The following is a 15,420-nucleotide window of genomic DNA, read 5'->3' as shown; positions in this document are numbered from 1 at the left end:
AGGAGACAAGGAAAAAACCCAAAAAGCCCACTGGCCAACCTCCAGTTCACATCAGTTTATAGCCAGGATACAGCCTGCAGACAGGCGTCACTTCAGGTGACTGCAAAACATGACATGGAGCTTTTTCAGTGACTGGACTGTGAGTGTGCGCACTCACGGGAACTATTGGCTGCTGAAAACTGCACCATTCAGTTTGTAGCCTTTGATAATAAGTAGCTTCAGGATGGGGCAGGTCCGCATTTCCTCCTGTGCCTCAATGCTCAGTCAGCTAGGTTGTTTATTGCTGAGATCCTGGTCTCTGACGACATCCTTAAATGGTGTAGGAAAGCCAGCTAATGGAACTGCTTGACTCACTGGTTTACAGGGTACAGAACTTGTCTTTGCTACCATTTCCTCATCAGCTTCAGGGAAAAAGTTGTATCCTTTTTTTTCCCCAAACCCTTGAGCCATCCCCTGGCTCCTCAGAGAGCCCAGCAAGTGGAGTAATGTGTACACATGTTGCAGGCCTGTGCCACTAAGGTTTTGTTCACATGCTGCTAAGCTCTAAGCAGCAGAAGGCTTTTATTTCCAAAAGACAACGGTACTTGCCAGTAGCACATCGCATGGGATTAAGACGTGTCGTCTCACTGTAGTGCCTCAGTGCATCGTGGTCACTGGCCTAGGGTGGGAGGGCTGTCATTGCTTAGGTCCTTTTTTTTTTTTTTTGCATTATTATGATTTATTGCTTCATGGTTTTGTTTTTAATTTCCTGTTGGTGTAATTGATGTGCTAGCTGCATGTACTTGCTGTTGTACTTGTGTAAATGATTCTCTAACTTCCTTTGGAAAGCACTAATGAATAAGTGCTATTTCTCTTCTCTATTGTTGGGTTTTTTGTAAAGTTGCTCAAATGCTCTCAGGTATGGCGGCTCTGAATGGAGGACTTGGCGCCACAGGCTTGACGAATGGTACGGCTGGCACCATGGACGCCCTCACCCAGGCCTACTCAGGAATCCAGCAGTACGCGGCTGCCGCGCTGCCCACGCTGTACAGCCAGAGCCTGCTGCAGCAGCAGAGCGCCGCAGGCAGCCAGAAGGAAGGTAGGTGCCACCTCGGCCTGGGCAGGGCCAGCCCAAAACACACACAGCGTTGCCCTTTAAAGCACATTTAGAAGGTACCAGATTGAACCTGTGTCATAAGGGAAATCAAATACTTTATTTCTGTTTTTGTTTTCTGTTTTTTTTTTAAGACGTACAAGGCAGTGTGGTCCCAGCTACTTGGGAGGCTGAGGCAGGACCGCCTATGGTCTTGGAGCCACATCTAGCCTGGCCCTCCAGATCCCTAAGTACAGCCCCTCAACCGAATGCAAACTTCACAAAACAAATCCCTTTATGAAAAGGATTTGTTCTGTAAAATTTGGATTCGGTCAGAAAGGTGCAGTCAAGAATCCACAAGGCCACATGTGGCCCCAAGGCCACAGGTTCTCCACCCCTCTGTCTCTTCAGATGAGGTTCTCTTCTGTGTATGTGTACACACAGTTACTGATCAGTTGCTGCCATCCCCATGTGCCCAGGAACCTCCCTCTCCCCAGTCAGCAGGGACCAGCCGTTCCTTTCCTTACACTCCTCAGTGGAAGGGTCTGAATCGATACAGGCTTCTGTGGGTGGAGCTCACTCTCCCTCCCGTTTCCCAGGTTTCTCAAAGTCCACACGCCCTGGGACTGTGGGGCTGCCTCGCAGTAGACGCCGGTTTTCAGGTTAATGATAAGATCCACGGTTAGGATTGACTTGGTCTTTGTATAATTGGGGGTCCTGTGGGAAAGCAAGGCAGGAATTGATTGCCTTGCTTCTCTGCCAGTGAAGCAAAATAAACCTCAGAAAGTTAATGCTAAGAATAAAGTAAAGCTAATTATAAAACAGTTAACAAGCTAGTCCCAATATAAGAATAGTTTGTCATTCTTGCTTTTGATTTTTTCTTCCTTAGTTGAAGTTGCTTTAAAGCAAAATCTGTAACATGATAGTTATTTTTTTTCCTGACTTGTTTGGAATATGGGAAAAGAAGCTAGAAATAGGGAAGTACTAAAGTTTAAGATTTTTTTCCTTTCCTTCTCTTTTACCTTCCTCCCCCCCATAGTTCTAAACTGCTTTTGTCTGAATACTTTGACTTTAAACTTGGTGGTGTGTAAGAAATAGAATAGTCTTACTTGTAAAGTTTTAAGGGACCATAACTTGAAAGATACTCTTATGTTTTTTTAAAAAGCAAAAGCTTTTTTCTTTTCATAAAAGATTATTAAAAATGAAAGATACATGAAAGTCGAAGTTACTTTTCCTTATTTAGACTTTCTCTTTACTCTTAGTGGTGACTCTTGTAGGTTTTGTAATCGTGCACCACTGTTCGGACAATTGTGGTTCAGCAGGCGTGTGAAAGAGACCCCCGTCATAACCACCATGTCTTCCCAAAGCAAAGCCTGTGTGTGCCCCCTTTTTCCTGTGGCCTCAGTGCCACGGTGACAAGTTAGGGCAGTAGGTGGAGTCCCGTAAAAGATATTCTCAGACGGGATGTAAAGCCTCCCCTGCCCCACAGCTTTAGGGATTGTTGGTCACTTCCTCATTGTGTAGCAAGGCCTTGCAGCACTTGTAGAGCCTGTGGCAGTGACAGGTCAGCCCCAGACCCCTCATGATTCAACAGTTCAGGGATCAAGTCTGGGCGTGAAATAGTATTTTGTTGAGTTGCTCTACCCCAGCCCACTGCCCTAAATCTCCTTGCCTTGAGTTTTAGCAGTTGCTTAGTGCAGTAACACCCTTCTGGGATTAATAAAAAACAGGTCAAAATATCTATTGCAACTCCTGATTTAGGTGTGTGGGCTACTGGTAGCATGGTTTAGGGTTTTTATTTTTTCAGTGGTGGTGGTGATGGGTTTTGGGTTTTTAATTCCTCTCCCACCTTCTCCTCACCCAGTTCATATGTGCTCAAGAAATTTAAACCATGTTAACATTAGTTTAAGTAAAATGTCATTTAAAAAGCAAATTATACCAGGAAGGGAAAAAATGTAATGAATTCCAATACTAAATAGATTTTAAATTTTCTGCTCCACAGTTCTGTCCCTTAGCCAAGAGAGCTACAAGTAGACTTGATGTGTGTAGTCACGTGCCCTGGGGTACTTTTCTCCCCACAGGAAAGTGAGCCAGTCTGGCTTTGTAAAAAAAATAATAATAAATGGTTTTCATTTTTTCTGAGCTAAATCTTCCAAAGTGTCATGGCCTCTCTATCCAGGAAGGCTGATCACGTTTCTTGCCCTGACTGCATGCACCTTCCCCTCTGCTTTCGTCTTTAGGAGGAAGTAATGCACAGGGAAGTAGAGAGAGGCTCCAGGCACCCAGCGAGAAGCCAGTGGGTGCTGAAGTCTGATACACTTTGATTCCCACCAGCACCCCCAGTGCTTTGTGCTGGAGCAAATGCCCTGTGAGAAATACAGGACATGAAAACACCCCAGCCAGCCAGGAGCAATAGCGTGACACAGGTCAAGCTCCCGAGCAGGAACGGCCCATACTGGGAGCATCTGAGCGACCGAAGGGTGATTTGTGAATGGGGCTGTTCTACTTACGGAGGTAGAGGAAATGAAAACATGGGTGGAAGGCTCAAAAAAAGATTATTTTTTTTACCCCAGGTATCCGCCACCTTAGTTGTATACAGGGGAAGTTTTCTATGTGAAGTCACCTTTTCCTCAGTGTAATGTTAAAAACTTGGGGGGCTTGCAGAATCAAACTCTTTCTTGGTGATGAAAACCCTGAGGGTCTATACCAAATGCAGTTGACATTTTTTCTTGGGAAAATAAGCAAAAAGGCAAAGCCTAGTTGGGTTTGTTTACCTGTCTGTATTTTCCTGGTCTCTCTATCTGGCATAGATGTGTTCGGAAGGTGCAGCATTCTAGAATGCCAAGATTATTCAGGCATACCCAGGAATCTGTCACGTGCATTGAAATTGTATTTTCTCCCCAGACTTCAGGAGGTGAGATGTACTTCACACTCAGATTGGGTCCCCTTAATCCTCATTTGTACATCTGAATCTTTTCTTTTGCAGGAATGTTAAATCTGATGGCCCTAGGTTTGACCAGTACACACACTCCACAGGACGTGCGTGGCACTGTAGCACTCAGAACATCCGTTTCCAGTGTTTTGGCTCTTGCATCTATTTGTATTAAATTTTGATTTTTTTTTAAGTTTTTTTTTAAGCCAGAAAATATTTGGGACCTGAGTCCCAGTGCTCCCCCTTTAATAATATAGACTCCCTGGCCGGGCACAGTAGTCCCCACCTGTAATTCCAACCCTTTGGGAGGCCAAGGTGAAAGAATTGCTTGAGGACGAGAGTTCAAGACTAGCCTGGGCAGCATACTGAGACCTCATTTCTACAAAAAGAAAACAGAAAAATTAGCCAGGTGTGTGTGGTGGCACATGCCTGTAGTCCCAGTTACATCCCAGTTACTTAGGAGGCTGAAGCAAGAGGATCACTTGAACCCAGGAGTTCACGGTTGCAGTGAACTATGATTGTATCACTGTACTCCAGCCCGAGTGACACAGCAAGAACCTGTCTCACAAAAATATGCAGACATCTCCATGGAAATTGTAAACAACACAGAGTTAAGGTAGTCATGCAGATGCATTTTTAAATAAGAAATATTTCATCTTTTTCATTAGAACACTTTTTTATGGTATATTGGGGGAGCAGGAGAAAAAACTTGAGTTGCTATTTCTTTGTGAAGATATTTATCATTTATTTTTACAAAGCTCTTCTTAACCCCATAACACCCTTCCCCCACTATCTAGGAGACCCATCACAGCTGTCCCCTGGGCTTCCCAGTGGGGCAGGCCTGGTTCCTCTCCTGTGAATGCCAGCTCAGGATCCATGAACCTGCTGGCTGCAGAAGTTACCCCAGTAGTTCTGTGAGCTCCCCTTCCTCCTAGGCACCACACCCGGAACTGCCAAGAAACGTCTCTGTCCAGCTCTCTCAGGTTTCCTCCTTCTAACTTGCAGTTAGCTGTAGTGGAGGCGGGTAGAGCGTCGGCAGAGTGAAGAACCGGAGGGAGCTTCCCTCTCCACCCGCTAGAGCTAAGATGGCCGTCGCTGTTCTGCCTGTCTGTGCTGGGCGAGAACAGGCAGCCCTGCACGGTGGCTTCGCTGCGTTCAGTTCCGGGCCTAAGGCCCAGGGGGATGATGCCTGTCAGCGCTCAGACTCAAGCTACTTCTTCCCTGCCTTTGACTCATTGCCAGTCATTTCTCATAAAGACGATTATTAGTCTGTGTGTTAAGACATTTGGCAAATCAAAACTGGCTGGATAACTACGTAAATGATTGAGAAATCTGAGCAGCCTACTGCTGCGTCCATTATTCTAGATGGCTGCAATTGGTGAGAATGCACAGAACATGTTCTTCTCCGAGAGCCAGTCTGTACGTGAGAGGGAACGTGGCCACTGAGGAAGATCCCATGCCTGGGTTCTCTGCCCTCATCCTGCCTACGCCTGCCACCTTCAACCCCATGAAGAGGTAGCTCAACTGTGTGGTAACACACAGTAGTACGCGAGACCCACAGAAGGCTGTCAGTGAGAAGGAAGCCATTTGTAGCCAGTTTGTCTTTAGAAATCAGGAGAATCTGAAGGCCGAGTGCTTTCCTGAAAGACATGCCAGCACCTGACATTCACCCATCTGTTCATGCTCTTTCTGTAAGAGGAAGCTGAATGTGCAGCCAACCCGTTAAAGTATTCCTAAGCAGCAGCTTTGGGAACTAATAGTCGAGGGATGCCTTACTCTGATTTTTTTTTTTTTCCCTCTTTAGGTCCAGAGGGGGCAAACCTCTTTATTTACCACCTTCCACAGGAGTTTGGAGACCAGGACATTCTGCAGATGTTCATGCCTTTTGGAAATGTTATCTCTGCTAAAGTCTTCATTGACAAACAGACCAATCTGAGCAAGTGCTTTGGTACGCAAAAGAAACCGCGCTGAGCTGAAGTACTGCAGTAGGTTCCCAAGTGAAGGGTCAGGGAACAGAAAATGTGAATGACAGATACTTTCAAAGTCAGGACAGGGCCTTCCCTGGGTGGTGGTTTCTGCTTTTCTGGATGGACAGAAGCAGATTTAGGTAAAGTTGTGTACTCAAAAAAAGGGGAAGAGGCTATATAAAAATAAACTAAATGTGTCAAACAGCCAAAATCTCCATGTTACTGTTTGGCTGACTGGTAACCGGTGGTGTCAGTCCAAAGGGAATGTCTTGGCTTTTGAAACTCCATTATCCTAGCGTCTTTCTAATTTCTGTGCTATACCCACAAAGGTCTGAAACCTCTGTTAGAGGAATTAGCATGTCAGCCATTTACGGTCCCTGTTTCTCCCCTAGCAGAAAGGCTGTCAGCCTGAACCCATTTCACAATTGCTCGTGCAGTGGCAACTCTATAAACCCCTTTGTGATGGTTCATGAGAGAGTGAAATGGAAATTAAATTGTTATATGGTGGGGGGTGAGCAAGAGCTTACCTTTGGGAGGCTTCCCTGTACCAGGGTTTGAGGTAGAGTTTCCATATTTTTCACAGCTAAACAATGTTCTAGGCTTTTTCAGAGACTGGAAAGGGATTGTGCTTCATGCTTTGATTTGAGAAACCATTTGGTGCCTTGAAAAGAGATTATATTAGCCCACAATAATGCAAGCTATTAGTATCAGCAGACAATTATTTAGCATTAAAGACTGTTTTCAGTTTGTATTAAAAGCCTTGGCACCCCAGCTTTCTCAGTGAGCAAGCCTAGGTTCTTGGGGCCCCGTGGTTTGCTAGCCTTGTTCTTTCATTCTCACCTCCTGGCCAGGTTTTGTAATCATCTCACCACTCTTCTGCATAAAGACCCAGAAGGGAAGGAGAAAAGTAAAGTCAGAGCAAAAAAATCTTGGATTCAAAATCACAGGTCTTGGGAATTAGATTTAATAAAAATTTAAACCACCATTTTGCAGTACAGCCTGGCCATGAAAAGCTCTGTCTCGTGCCTGTTTGTATCAGGTGAGACGAGAACTCTGCTGAAAGTGTATTTATGTCCTTTATCCTCCTCCTCTAGTTTGTAAAGGAATTTTCTCTTTAGCTTTAAACTGTAATAGTAGATAGATGGAGATGCTTAGTATAGAACCTTCTGAACAGCTGATGTTCAGAATTGGAAATTAAACGTGTCCAATAGCTTCCCGTCCCCACTGAACGAGAGTGGGCGCTGTGCGAGCGCCACCATTTCCATAGCGTGAATTAAAGCTTTGTTTACACCCTGCTACTGCCTCGCCCCCAGTGACAGAACCAGCTACAGGATCTGGGTCTTTGCAGAGCATCCTTAGTTCTTTCTCAAAAGCGCACGCCCTCCCTACTGTTTTTGCTGGTGGTGGTTGCTACTGAGAAAGGTACTGGGAATTCTCTTAAGATGGTTAAGCTCTGACCTGTTTAGACTGTTTTTTCCCCAAGGTTTTGGGAGATGCAAGGTAGAAATTTCTTTTGTGTTAAATTTACTGGAGCTTTGAAAGTGGACACTGAGGTCCAGCATTTCCCTGGGCTCCCATCAGTAATAACTCCAAAATGTTAAAAATCAGTGTACCTTATTTTAAACAGGTGTGGGCTCCGTGAGCATACCTGGGCACTGCAGTGAAAGGCAGGGTCTTCGGCAGTCTCCACTGTCTTCCAGCCCCTCCCTGAAGGATCCTGCCTTAGAAGCCTCACCGGGCTGAGACACATAAGCCTCCAGGGACCCTTGGCCCAAGAGTGTTTATACCAGTTCTTATATGAGTAGTGCTTATTTATGTACCTGGGGTTTGTTCAGAAAGATTCTGAGGGACTTTAAACACCCCCTCCACCCGAGTTGGGGATGTTAGTGTTCTGGGAGGGGGTTCTCTTCCTGACAGCAGATTACCCGGCCACCGGCTCACGCACTGCTGCTCAGCGGGCATTTCCACGTTGCCCCTGGCATGTGCCTTGTCCACTCAGCAGAGCTGCCTGAGCCCCCGGGGTTGGCACTAGCTCTGCAGTTCCCTTGAGCCCGGCTCCCCTCTTCTGCTCCGTTTCCTCTCCAGCCTGACTCCCTGTCCCCTTTCCCTTGGTGTGTTCCAGGTTTTGTTAGCTACGACAATCCAGTCTCTGCACAGGCTGCTATCCAGGCTATGAATGGCTTTCAGATCGGCATGAAACGCTTGAAGGTGCAGCTGAAGCGCTCCAAAAACGACAGCAAACCTTACTGATCCTAACCCTAGAGGCTCCCTGCTCTCATGTTAGCTTTCTTAGGGTAAGTCCCAAGAGCCAGCCTGTTCTCGACAGGGGAGGCAGAGGAGGACCACATTGCCAACTTTTACCAAGAGAGACGGTTATTTTTACAATAAGGCCTCCATTTCCCCACCCACTCCCCTACCCAGTTTGCCATAATTACAACTTGGGCTACCTTGTTTCTATTGAGTAAATTCCTCCTCCAGTTGTGCCACTGTATTCTCCTTTGTTTTGCAATTTGAATCTCCTTTGACCTTTTTTTTAAATTTTTTTTGTTTTCATTTTTGCTTTTTTAAAGAAAAACATACACACAAGTAAATGACATCTTGAGAATTTAAAAGGCAAACAAATGCTAATGTGCAATTCTAACTCTGAAACCACTGGTGCCCCAAGAGCACTGCCTGGAGCATTCGCCCCTCCTTGTCCGGTCTGGCCCGCCCCTTCAGAGGGCCCTGGCGCTTAGAGGTTACTGGGGGGCCTAGCGAGAGGGAGAAGCCAGGAGAAGCACTTACTCAAAGCAACACAAAACGTCTTTCCACTACATTGGTTTGTTTTAATGAGTAGGATTTGATTTTAGGGTTCAAAGAAACATGACATTTATTGGTCAGATTATTACACTGGTTGTCTATTTTGTTATTGTTTTAGTTTAGTTTTTAGAAAGGATTAATGTAAAAAAAGATTTAGAGATCTGTTTCTTAAAGCTACAGGGTTTAAAAATAAAATAAAAATGAGTGAAAATACTTGATGTTTCTTGAAAGATAAATTTAATAATAATAAATACATAAATAATACATAAATAAAAAAGAAAGCCACAGGCCTGTAAATTTTATTTGTAAAAAAAGCATTTCTATTTTTATACAAAATTTTTACTGCCTCAGAAATAATGGAAGTTATTTATTGCCTATTGTTAACTTATTGGGTACCTAAAGAGCAGTTCTCTGTCTAGCTAGAACCTTCTGAAGTAGTCTCTAGAGGAATTGTTCTAGGAATGGGCTTTTTTTCACCGTTGAACCCTAGACCTACAGTTCATGCTTATCCTCTCGTGTTTGTATCTGTCTAATTATTTTGTTCGTTAACTTCCATTATCTAGTTTACAGTTCAGCCGTCTGACTTTCCCCGTATGTCACATTTGTGGAAACTAGACCCTCTCCCCTGTCCCTCACCCCAAAACACCCAGAATCCATCCCCTCTCTCTCCCCAGATGGATTCTCTTGGGGTTTCATTGTGCTGTGGATTAAGAGTGTAAGAAATGCAAATTATGTGAATGGCTCGTAGACTCCCTAATGACCTAAGATTTGCATTATTAGTTTTTCTCCTGCACCCTTAAAAGTGATTTTGTTGCTGCTGCATAGATTCTGTGTAACTTTTTACTCTTCCTTGTTTTTTCCCTAGACATCTTCATGCCCGTTAGTTCATCGTTTGCCTAGCATGTCCCTGTGGCGTCTCAAAAAAAAGTTTCATCGTCCCGTCATTGTTTCTGATGTCTTTCTGACCTCACATCATATTTGGTTCTCCTACTGACTTTTGATCTAGTTTGACCTTTGAAATTTGCATGTGACCTCATCTAGCTATGAATTCTGGGAAGTCAATGTGAAAAACATTGCTGCATTCATGCAAGACTGAAATTTATTAGACAAATTAATTATAGAAAAAAACCTGTGGCAAAAATGTTTCTTTCTTATTTTTTTTTCTTTTCATAAAACAGACTTGAAAGTATTATACAGGGATTGGCATTCTTCCCGGTCACTGGTAACAATAGCAATATGTGTCCAGGGACACAGAATGTTGGTTTCTAACAGACTACTTCCAAAAACAGTTTGAGAAAAAAACTGTCTGATTTTAAGTCTCTAGAGGTCTGTAATAGTTTTTACATTTTTCAGGCAGTGTAAAGTTTTTTGATAAGGCCATTTTAGGTGGCTCACTTTCTCATTAAGATATATATATAGAACCACTTTTTGTAGATTAGTATAAGAAAAATATTTACCCTGTTTTGGGGCAAATGCTACCTATTTGTGTCACCTTTTGCTGAACTGACTCACAGTTAGACAATCCATGGTTTAATGCACATGAAATTACCTATATTTTATACTGTTTCAATGTACAGGAGAAAGGTTACTGTAAACTGTGTTATGTTGGTGCTTCTGTGAATTAAGTTGTGGTTTCATCATGAGTCTTATGGTCTTAATGTTCTTTGTTGATAAGACAAGTTTAGAATTGGTTTACTTAAAACAAAAAAGAATTTCAAAAAAAAGTTGTTTGCTTAAAAAAAAATTTCATGTGAGGGGGAAAAAAAAAAACCTATTCCAGAATAAGTTTTGTGTTGGCTTGTGAAGCATTGATGTCATTTTTTTTTTATTGTGGACTATTTAGATGTGTTTGTGTTCAGCAAAATGTGATCTGTTTTTTTTTTTCTTTTAAAGAAAAAAAAGTGAAAATATATAGTGCCAAATTCCAAAGGTACTTCCTTCCTAGAGCTTCAGTGTGTTTCTTGTGAGAAGTAATTTGATAACATGGGTATTTTATTATGTGTTTTGTATAAAGCCCTAATATTTAAAAAAAACAAAAACAAAAAAAGGTTAAAAAGTTTGTTAACTTGCTATCCTGTGGTCTTGTTGCCTGGAATTGTTATTGTTTGTTACTTCTCTATGATGTTTTTTGTAAGACATTGTATAAGTGCCCACCTCTCACTTTTCTAACCACTCTGCACACCCATGCTGTGAAGGCAGCTTCACCGTGTACTTTCTTCATAATATATGGAAACCTCTAAGGTGAGAAAGTTTTGAACTTTTAACCCTTTCTACCCAGAGCTATCTGGAATGTTGATAACTTTTTATACTGTCATAATTTGAGTTTGTTTTAGGGTCTTCCTAATTTGGATTTCCCCCCACCCCCATATCTTCTCAGTTGTATTTTGTTTCTACTGCTAGAAAAAAACTGCACAAAGCAAAAAGGTATGTTTTTTCTCCTACACCTTTGATTATTTCTGGTCTTTTTTTTAAACAATTCCTAATGTGCTACTGGCTTGTCTTCTTTAGTTTTAATGAAAAACTGTTTAAGAGGAAAGGGACATAGATTCAGCACCTAAGTAATCCTTAAAAATTCTGTATGTTTTTGAGATCTGGTTCACTGGGATGTTCCTTCTTTTTCATCCACCTTGCAGTGAAATGACTTTGTGGTGGGATAGTCTTTTGAGGGGTTTTGCTTTTGTTTCTCACGTATTAATCAGCCCTTGTGCTGGGGATTCTCTGACCTCAGCAGATACCTCTGAGTAAGCAAGGTGTCTGGAGTTAGAAGCCCGCAGTCCTTATTTTTTTAAGTAAAGGGGACTGATCGTGTAAGTAAAGCTCAGTTCTTTATCACAGTTACTGACCAAATACCTAGCACCAGTTCCTGCTGCCACTTTTTAAAGTGCCATATAACTCTGTGGCTTTCTGTGCATAGGTACCTTGCTGTCTTGACAAATCCTAATGTCCTGCCTACAGCCTTCCTGAAAGCATGCCCTGGAAGCTTCTCGATTTACCTCCCCTTCCCCACTCACCACCTTGTTTGATCTCGTGTGGATGTGATAGCCCTGGGATAGAAAGGACGGCCTCTACTGATGCAAAAAAAAAAAAAAAAAAACGAAAACAAAAGTTTCCTTCTTATAGCACATGCACTTAAAATGACATGATTTGTATTATCCTCACACGTGTTTACTACTGCTGGGGCCTTCCTTCATCCTTTGAGGGCTATTTTGTACTTCCTGCAGCAATCAGCTTAATAACAAAAGTTACCGCACGTCTCTCTCACACATAGTACATGGTGGTGTGTGGATACAGACATAGAAACACAAGTGAACACCATCTGAAGTTCTTAGTTTCATTCCAAATCTATTTATCAATTACCTAAATCACAACCAGTTCTGATTTCTTCACCGATACACACTGCCCTTCTCCTGGCTCTCCTCCAGAGGAGAAACAGTGCAGCTGGCAGGAGCTCAGGATGGGCACTTGTTAAGGGATTCTTATTTGCAAGCAGCCAAGACAGTACATTTGGGGGAAGTCTTTTTTTTTTTTTTTTTTTTTTTTTTTGCATTTTTCATCGCTAAAAAGATAACCCTTGTCAGAGACAAAACTGTCCTTTTACCCACTTTATCTTTTACTATCAAAAGGAAAAAGCTGCAAGGATGCAAAGGGCCTGTGACAGAAGGAAAAACACACAGGGAAACTGCTTTTTTAAAAATCAAGTGTAGAGAATAGTCATTTTTAAACTAAATCAGAATTGTGATAAAATGGCAGTCCTCAAAGGCGTAACAAGTTCATCTTTCTTTCACCATAGGGGTTATAGTTCTTTGGCTTGTGCTACTCTGGAATCATTCTACTGTTTGTTTTTATTATTATCTTAAGTGCTAATTAAAAAGAAATAAAATTTTAAAAAAACCTGTAGTTTCATTACCTTTTTGAATAATGTCATACAAAAAATGTATTTTGTGTTTTTTTGTGCTGTGAGAATTGTTGTTTGTAGATAAATAATATCATTTTGTTTAGAACTGCAAAATAGTTTTTAAATATTGTCTGAGAAAAGCCAAAGTTAATGCAACCTAGTGGAAACTGTAAGACCATTTGAGTATTGTTTGTTTTATTGATACATTTGGATTTTGTTGTCTGATGGAATTTGAGCCAAAAAAATACGCAGGCTTTCCTATTTCTACAACTGATTGTACTTATGCATTTTGTACCAGTGAAACTTTTTATACTGGAGATTAAAAAAATGGAAATTTTTGTGGCTTACTCTACTGTAGTGGGCCCCCTGACTGATTTCAAGTTTGCTTTCTGGTTGGTAGAAAGAAAGTTGCTTTTCTTTTGAGAATTAAAAACTTTGGCTTGATTTCTTTTTTCCCTTTGCTTATATCTAGCATTAGAATTTTGTCTTAAAATACAGCGGTAAGTTTCACTTTTTATTCTGTATTGTGCAGTTACACAATAAGGTAATTAGATTTAGAAGTACTCAGTCACTTTAAGTGGATAAATGTATTAGTTAAAACTTTAGGGGTTTGCTTTTTTGCTGTTTAGATCAAAGTTTTTTCTGATTCTTCTGTCCTCATTGTGAACATAACCATGTAGTTGAAACAGTCAAACTTATTTTTGTAATGTATGTTACTGTGTGATGCGGTTTTTTGCTTCTGTCTCCAATATTAAACCATTTTCCTAATACTTGTTTCTCTCTCTGCGTGTTGTATTGTTGGTAGTCATTCTATGTTGGTGACACATCTACACACCTCACTGTTTCACGTATCTGTTTTTTTCTCTATGTTGTGTAAAAAGATACAGTCGATTCCACTTAAGTGAATATCTGATTTGGGAAAGGGGAAATTGCACACCAGCCACCTTTGATTTACATACAATAGCCCACTTTAACCACTGCTTCCACGATTATGGTTCACCGAAATAACTGCCTACCTACCAAGTTGGATTTGCCAAGACATTTAGGGTCCTCTGACCGCACAGGTTACTTTCACCTTCTCTCCCAACCTCTCTCCCAACCTCCTGAATGTGTACATACACACACGCAGTGCTTAACGGTCATTAAAAATTGCTGCCGGGGTTTCTTCTATCTCCCCACAAGTCCAGAGGCCTATCGTTACAGTCAAACTCTTCCTAGAAGCTAGCCACCTTTTTAAAAGAGGTGAGTTCTCAAGGGAAGAAAAAACAATAAACTTAGCCGGTGAAGAATACACGTAAGTCTTTGTGTTGCCACCCATCAAAAGACATGTACAGAAAAGTCATTTAAATTATTTCTACGCATTAATTGAATCCTGGAGCAGCTTTTACTATTACAACTAACAGCAGAGGAAACAGAAATTTCCAAGTGCTCACATGGAAACTGTACTCAGTCTGGGGTGGGGGGAGGCACAGTTCACAGTATGTTGTGCATTTCCACATGGAAGCTAATAATGCCACACGCATCCACACACTCCCTCCTGGATGAACATGCAGTTAAGAATAAGCCTTGTCCACACTATGGCCCCAAGCCCGGTTATTACAAAGGTAAAGACCCTTTTCCACCCATCTACTATGCTCAGGAATCTGATTGCTCTTAAAGTGCTCTTAAAAGATTCCATCGATGTCTGCTCCCCACGTCTTATCTCTCCTTCCAATTCTCAGACGCATGAGCTGTCTGACTCAGGCTACCCAGCACCAGGCAGCCTTCTTCTGGGTGCCAGTGAGATTCCTCCTGTAGGTGCTCAGGCTCCTCGCCCTCTCGTTCAGCAGCCCCTCTGGCCCAAGATTGTATTTCTAGTCGGCTCAACAATAGAGGGGCCTGGGGAGGGGAGGAAAGGAGGCCCTTCCCTAGGCTGGACACCTCAGTGACTCCACCAGCTCCAACCTGCATGGACGGGAGCTGACTTCCTGCCGATACTTCTGCTTTCAGCCTCCTCATAGCCTTCATCAGTGAGCCTCTGAAAACCCACTGCTTAACATTAGTGGGAAAAGATGGCTAAGGGTGTGATTTCCTTTTTCTTTTTTGGGGGGTGGGTTGGCACATATGAGGGAGCGGAGGGGCGAAAGAGGGTAATTAAATTCTTTCCAAGGTGCAAGTGTTTACTTTTTAAATATATAAGTACATATAGCCACCGTTTGGCACCAAGGCAAAATAGTCATGCTAAGGAAGGGAAACACAAAGCCAGTTTTTGTTGCTTGGGAAAAGCAACAAGAATAATAATTCTCCAAAGAAGGGGACGACGATACTAGTTTCTTTAAGCATTTATGACTGTAAAGTTAGTCCCTGCTTAAATTCATACCTATAATTTCCATTTTGTACAACACCATTGCAGTGTGAGCAAGGTGTACGTGTTTGCCACGCATGGACCACCTTGAGAAATTACAGAAGCGTCAACACTGACCTTGCTGATGGAAGCCACACGTCTGCCCAGCCCACAGCAGCTGTGTGCAGTCTATGGGCTGGTACTCTTAGCTGGCAGGCTAGGAAACACAGTGAACGTCAATGTACTGTGAATCGTTCCTGATAAGTGAATAAAACATTGTGACCAAACAATCAGCTTATTCACTTATCAGGAATCGACTGTTCTGCTAATTCGCTGTTTTTGTTTTTCATCTCTGTTGTAGTTCACTATTTTTGCTGTGTTCTGTTTTCTCCTCTCATGCTTGGGCAAAATCACTGGAAATATTATCTTCAT

At 42.3% G+C, this 15,420-nt stretch overlaps 1 protein-coding gene and 1 long non-coding RNA gene across 6 annotated transcripts in view; one reads left to right on the top strand and one right to left on the bottom strand.

Annotated features, from left to right (window-relative positions):
* Window positions 1-13,435, top strand: part of CELF2 (CUGBP Elav-like family member 2) — a 296,716-nt gene extending 283,281 nt beyond the window's left edge. For 3 of the 5 annotated variants that reach the window (XM_045536004.1, XM_045535994.1, XM_045536015.1), the window contains exons 11-13: window positions 899-1,078; window positions 5,809-5,952; window positions 8,094-8,454. In XM_045536004.1, the coding sequence (XP_045391960.1) occupies window positions 899-1,078; window positions 5,809-5,952; window positions 8,094-8,221 (452 nt within the window). In that variant the 3' untranslated portion in view covers window positions 8,222-8,454. Of the gene's footprint in view, window positions 1-898; window positions 1,079-5,808; window positions 5,953-8,093; window positions 8,455-9,635 lie in introns of those variants that run through there. The other 2 variants (XM_045535983.1, XM_045536008.1) reach the window with 1 other exon arrangement.
* The window catches only part of LOC123626791, a 72,631-nt gene that overhangs the window by 5,433 nt on the left and 51,778 nt on the right, over window positions 1-15,420 (bottom strand). The gene's annotated exons all lie outside the window — the stretch shown is intronic.

Source organism: Lemur catta, chromosome 1 (assembly GCF_020740605.2).
Source record: "Lemur catta isolate mLemCat1 chromosome 1, mLemCat1.pri, whole genome shotgun sequence".
NCBI lineage: Eukaryota > Metazoa > Chordata > Mammalia > Primates > Lemuridae > Lemur > Lemur catta.
This window is presented reverse-complemented; position numbering and strand designations above follow the sequence as displayed.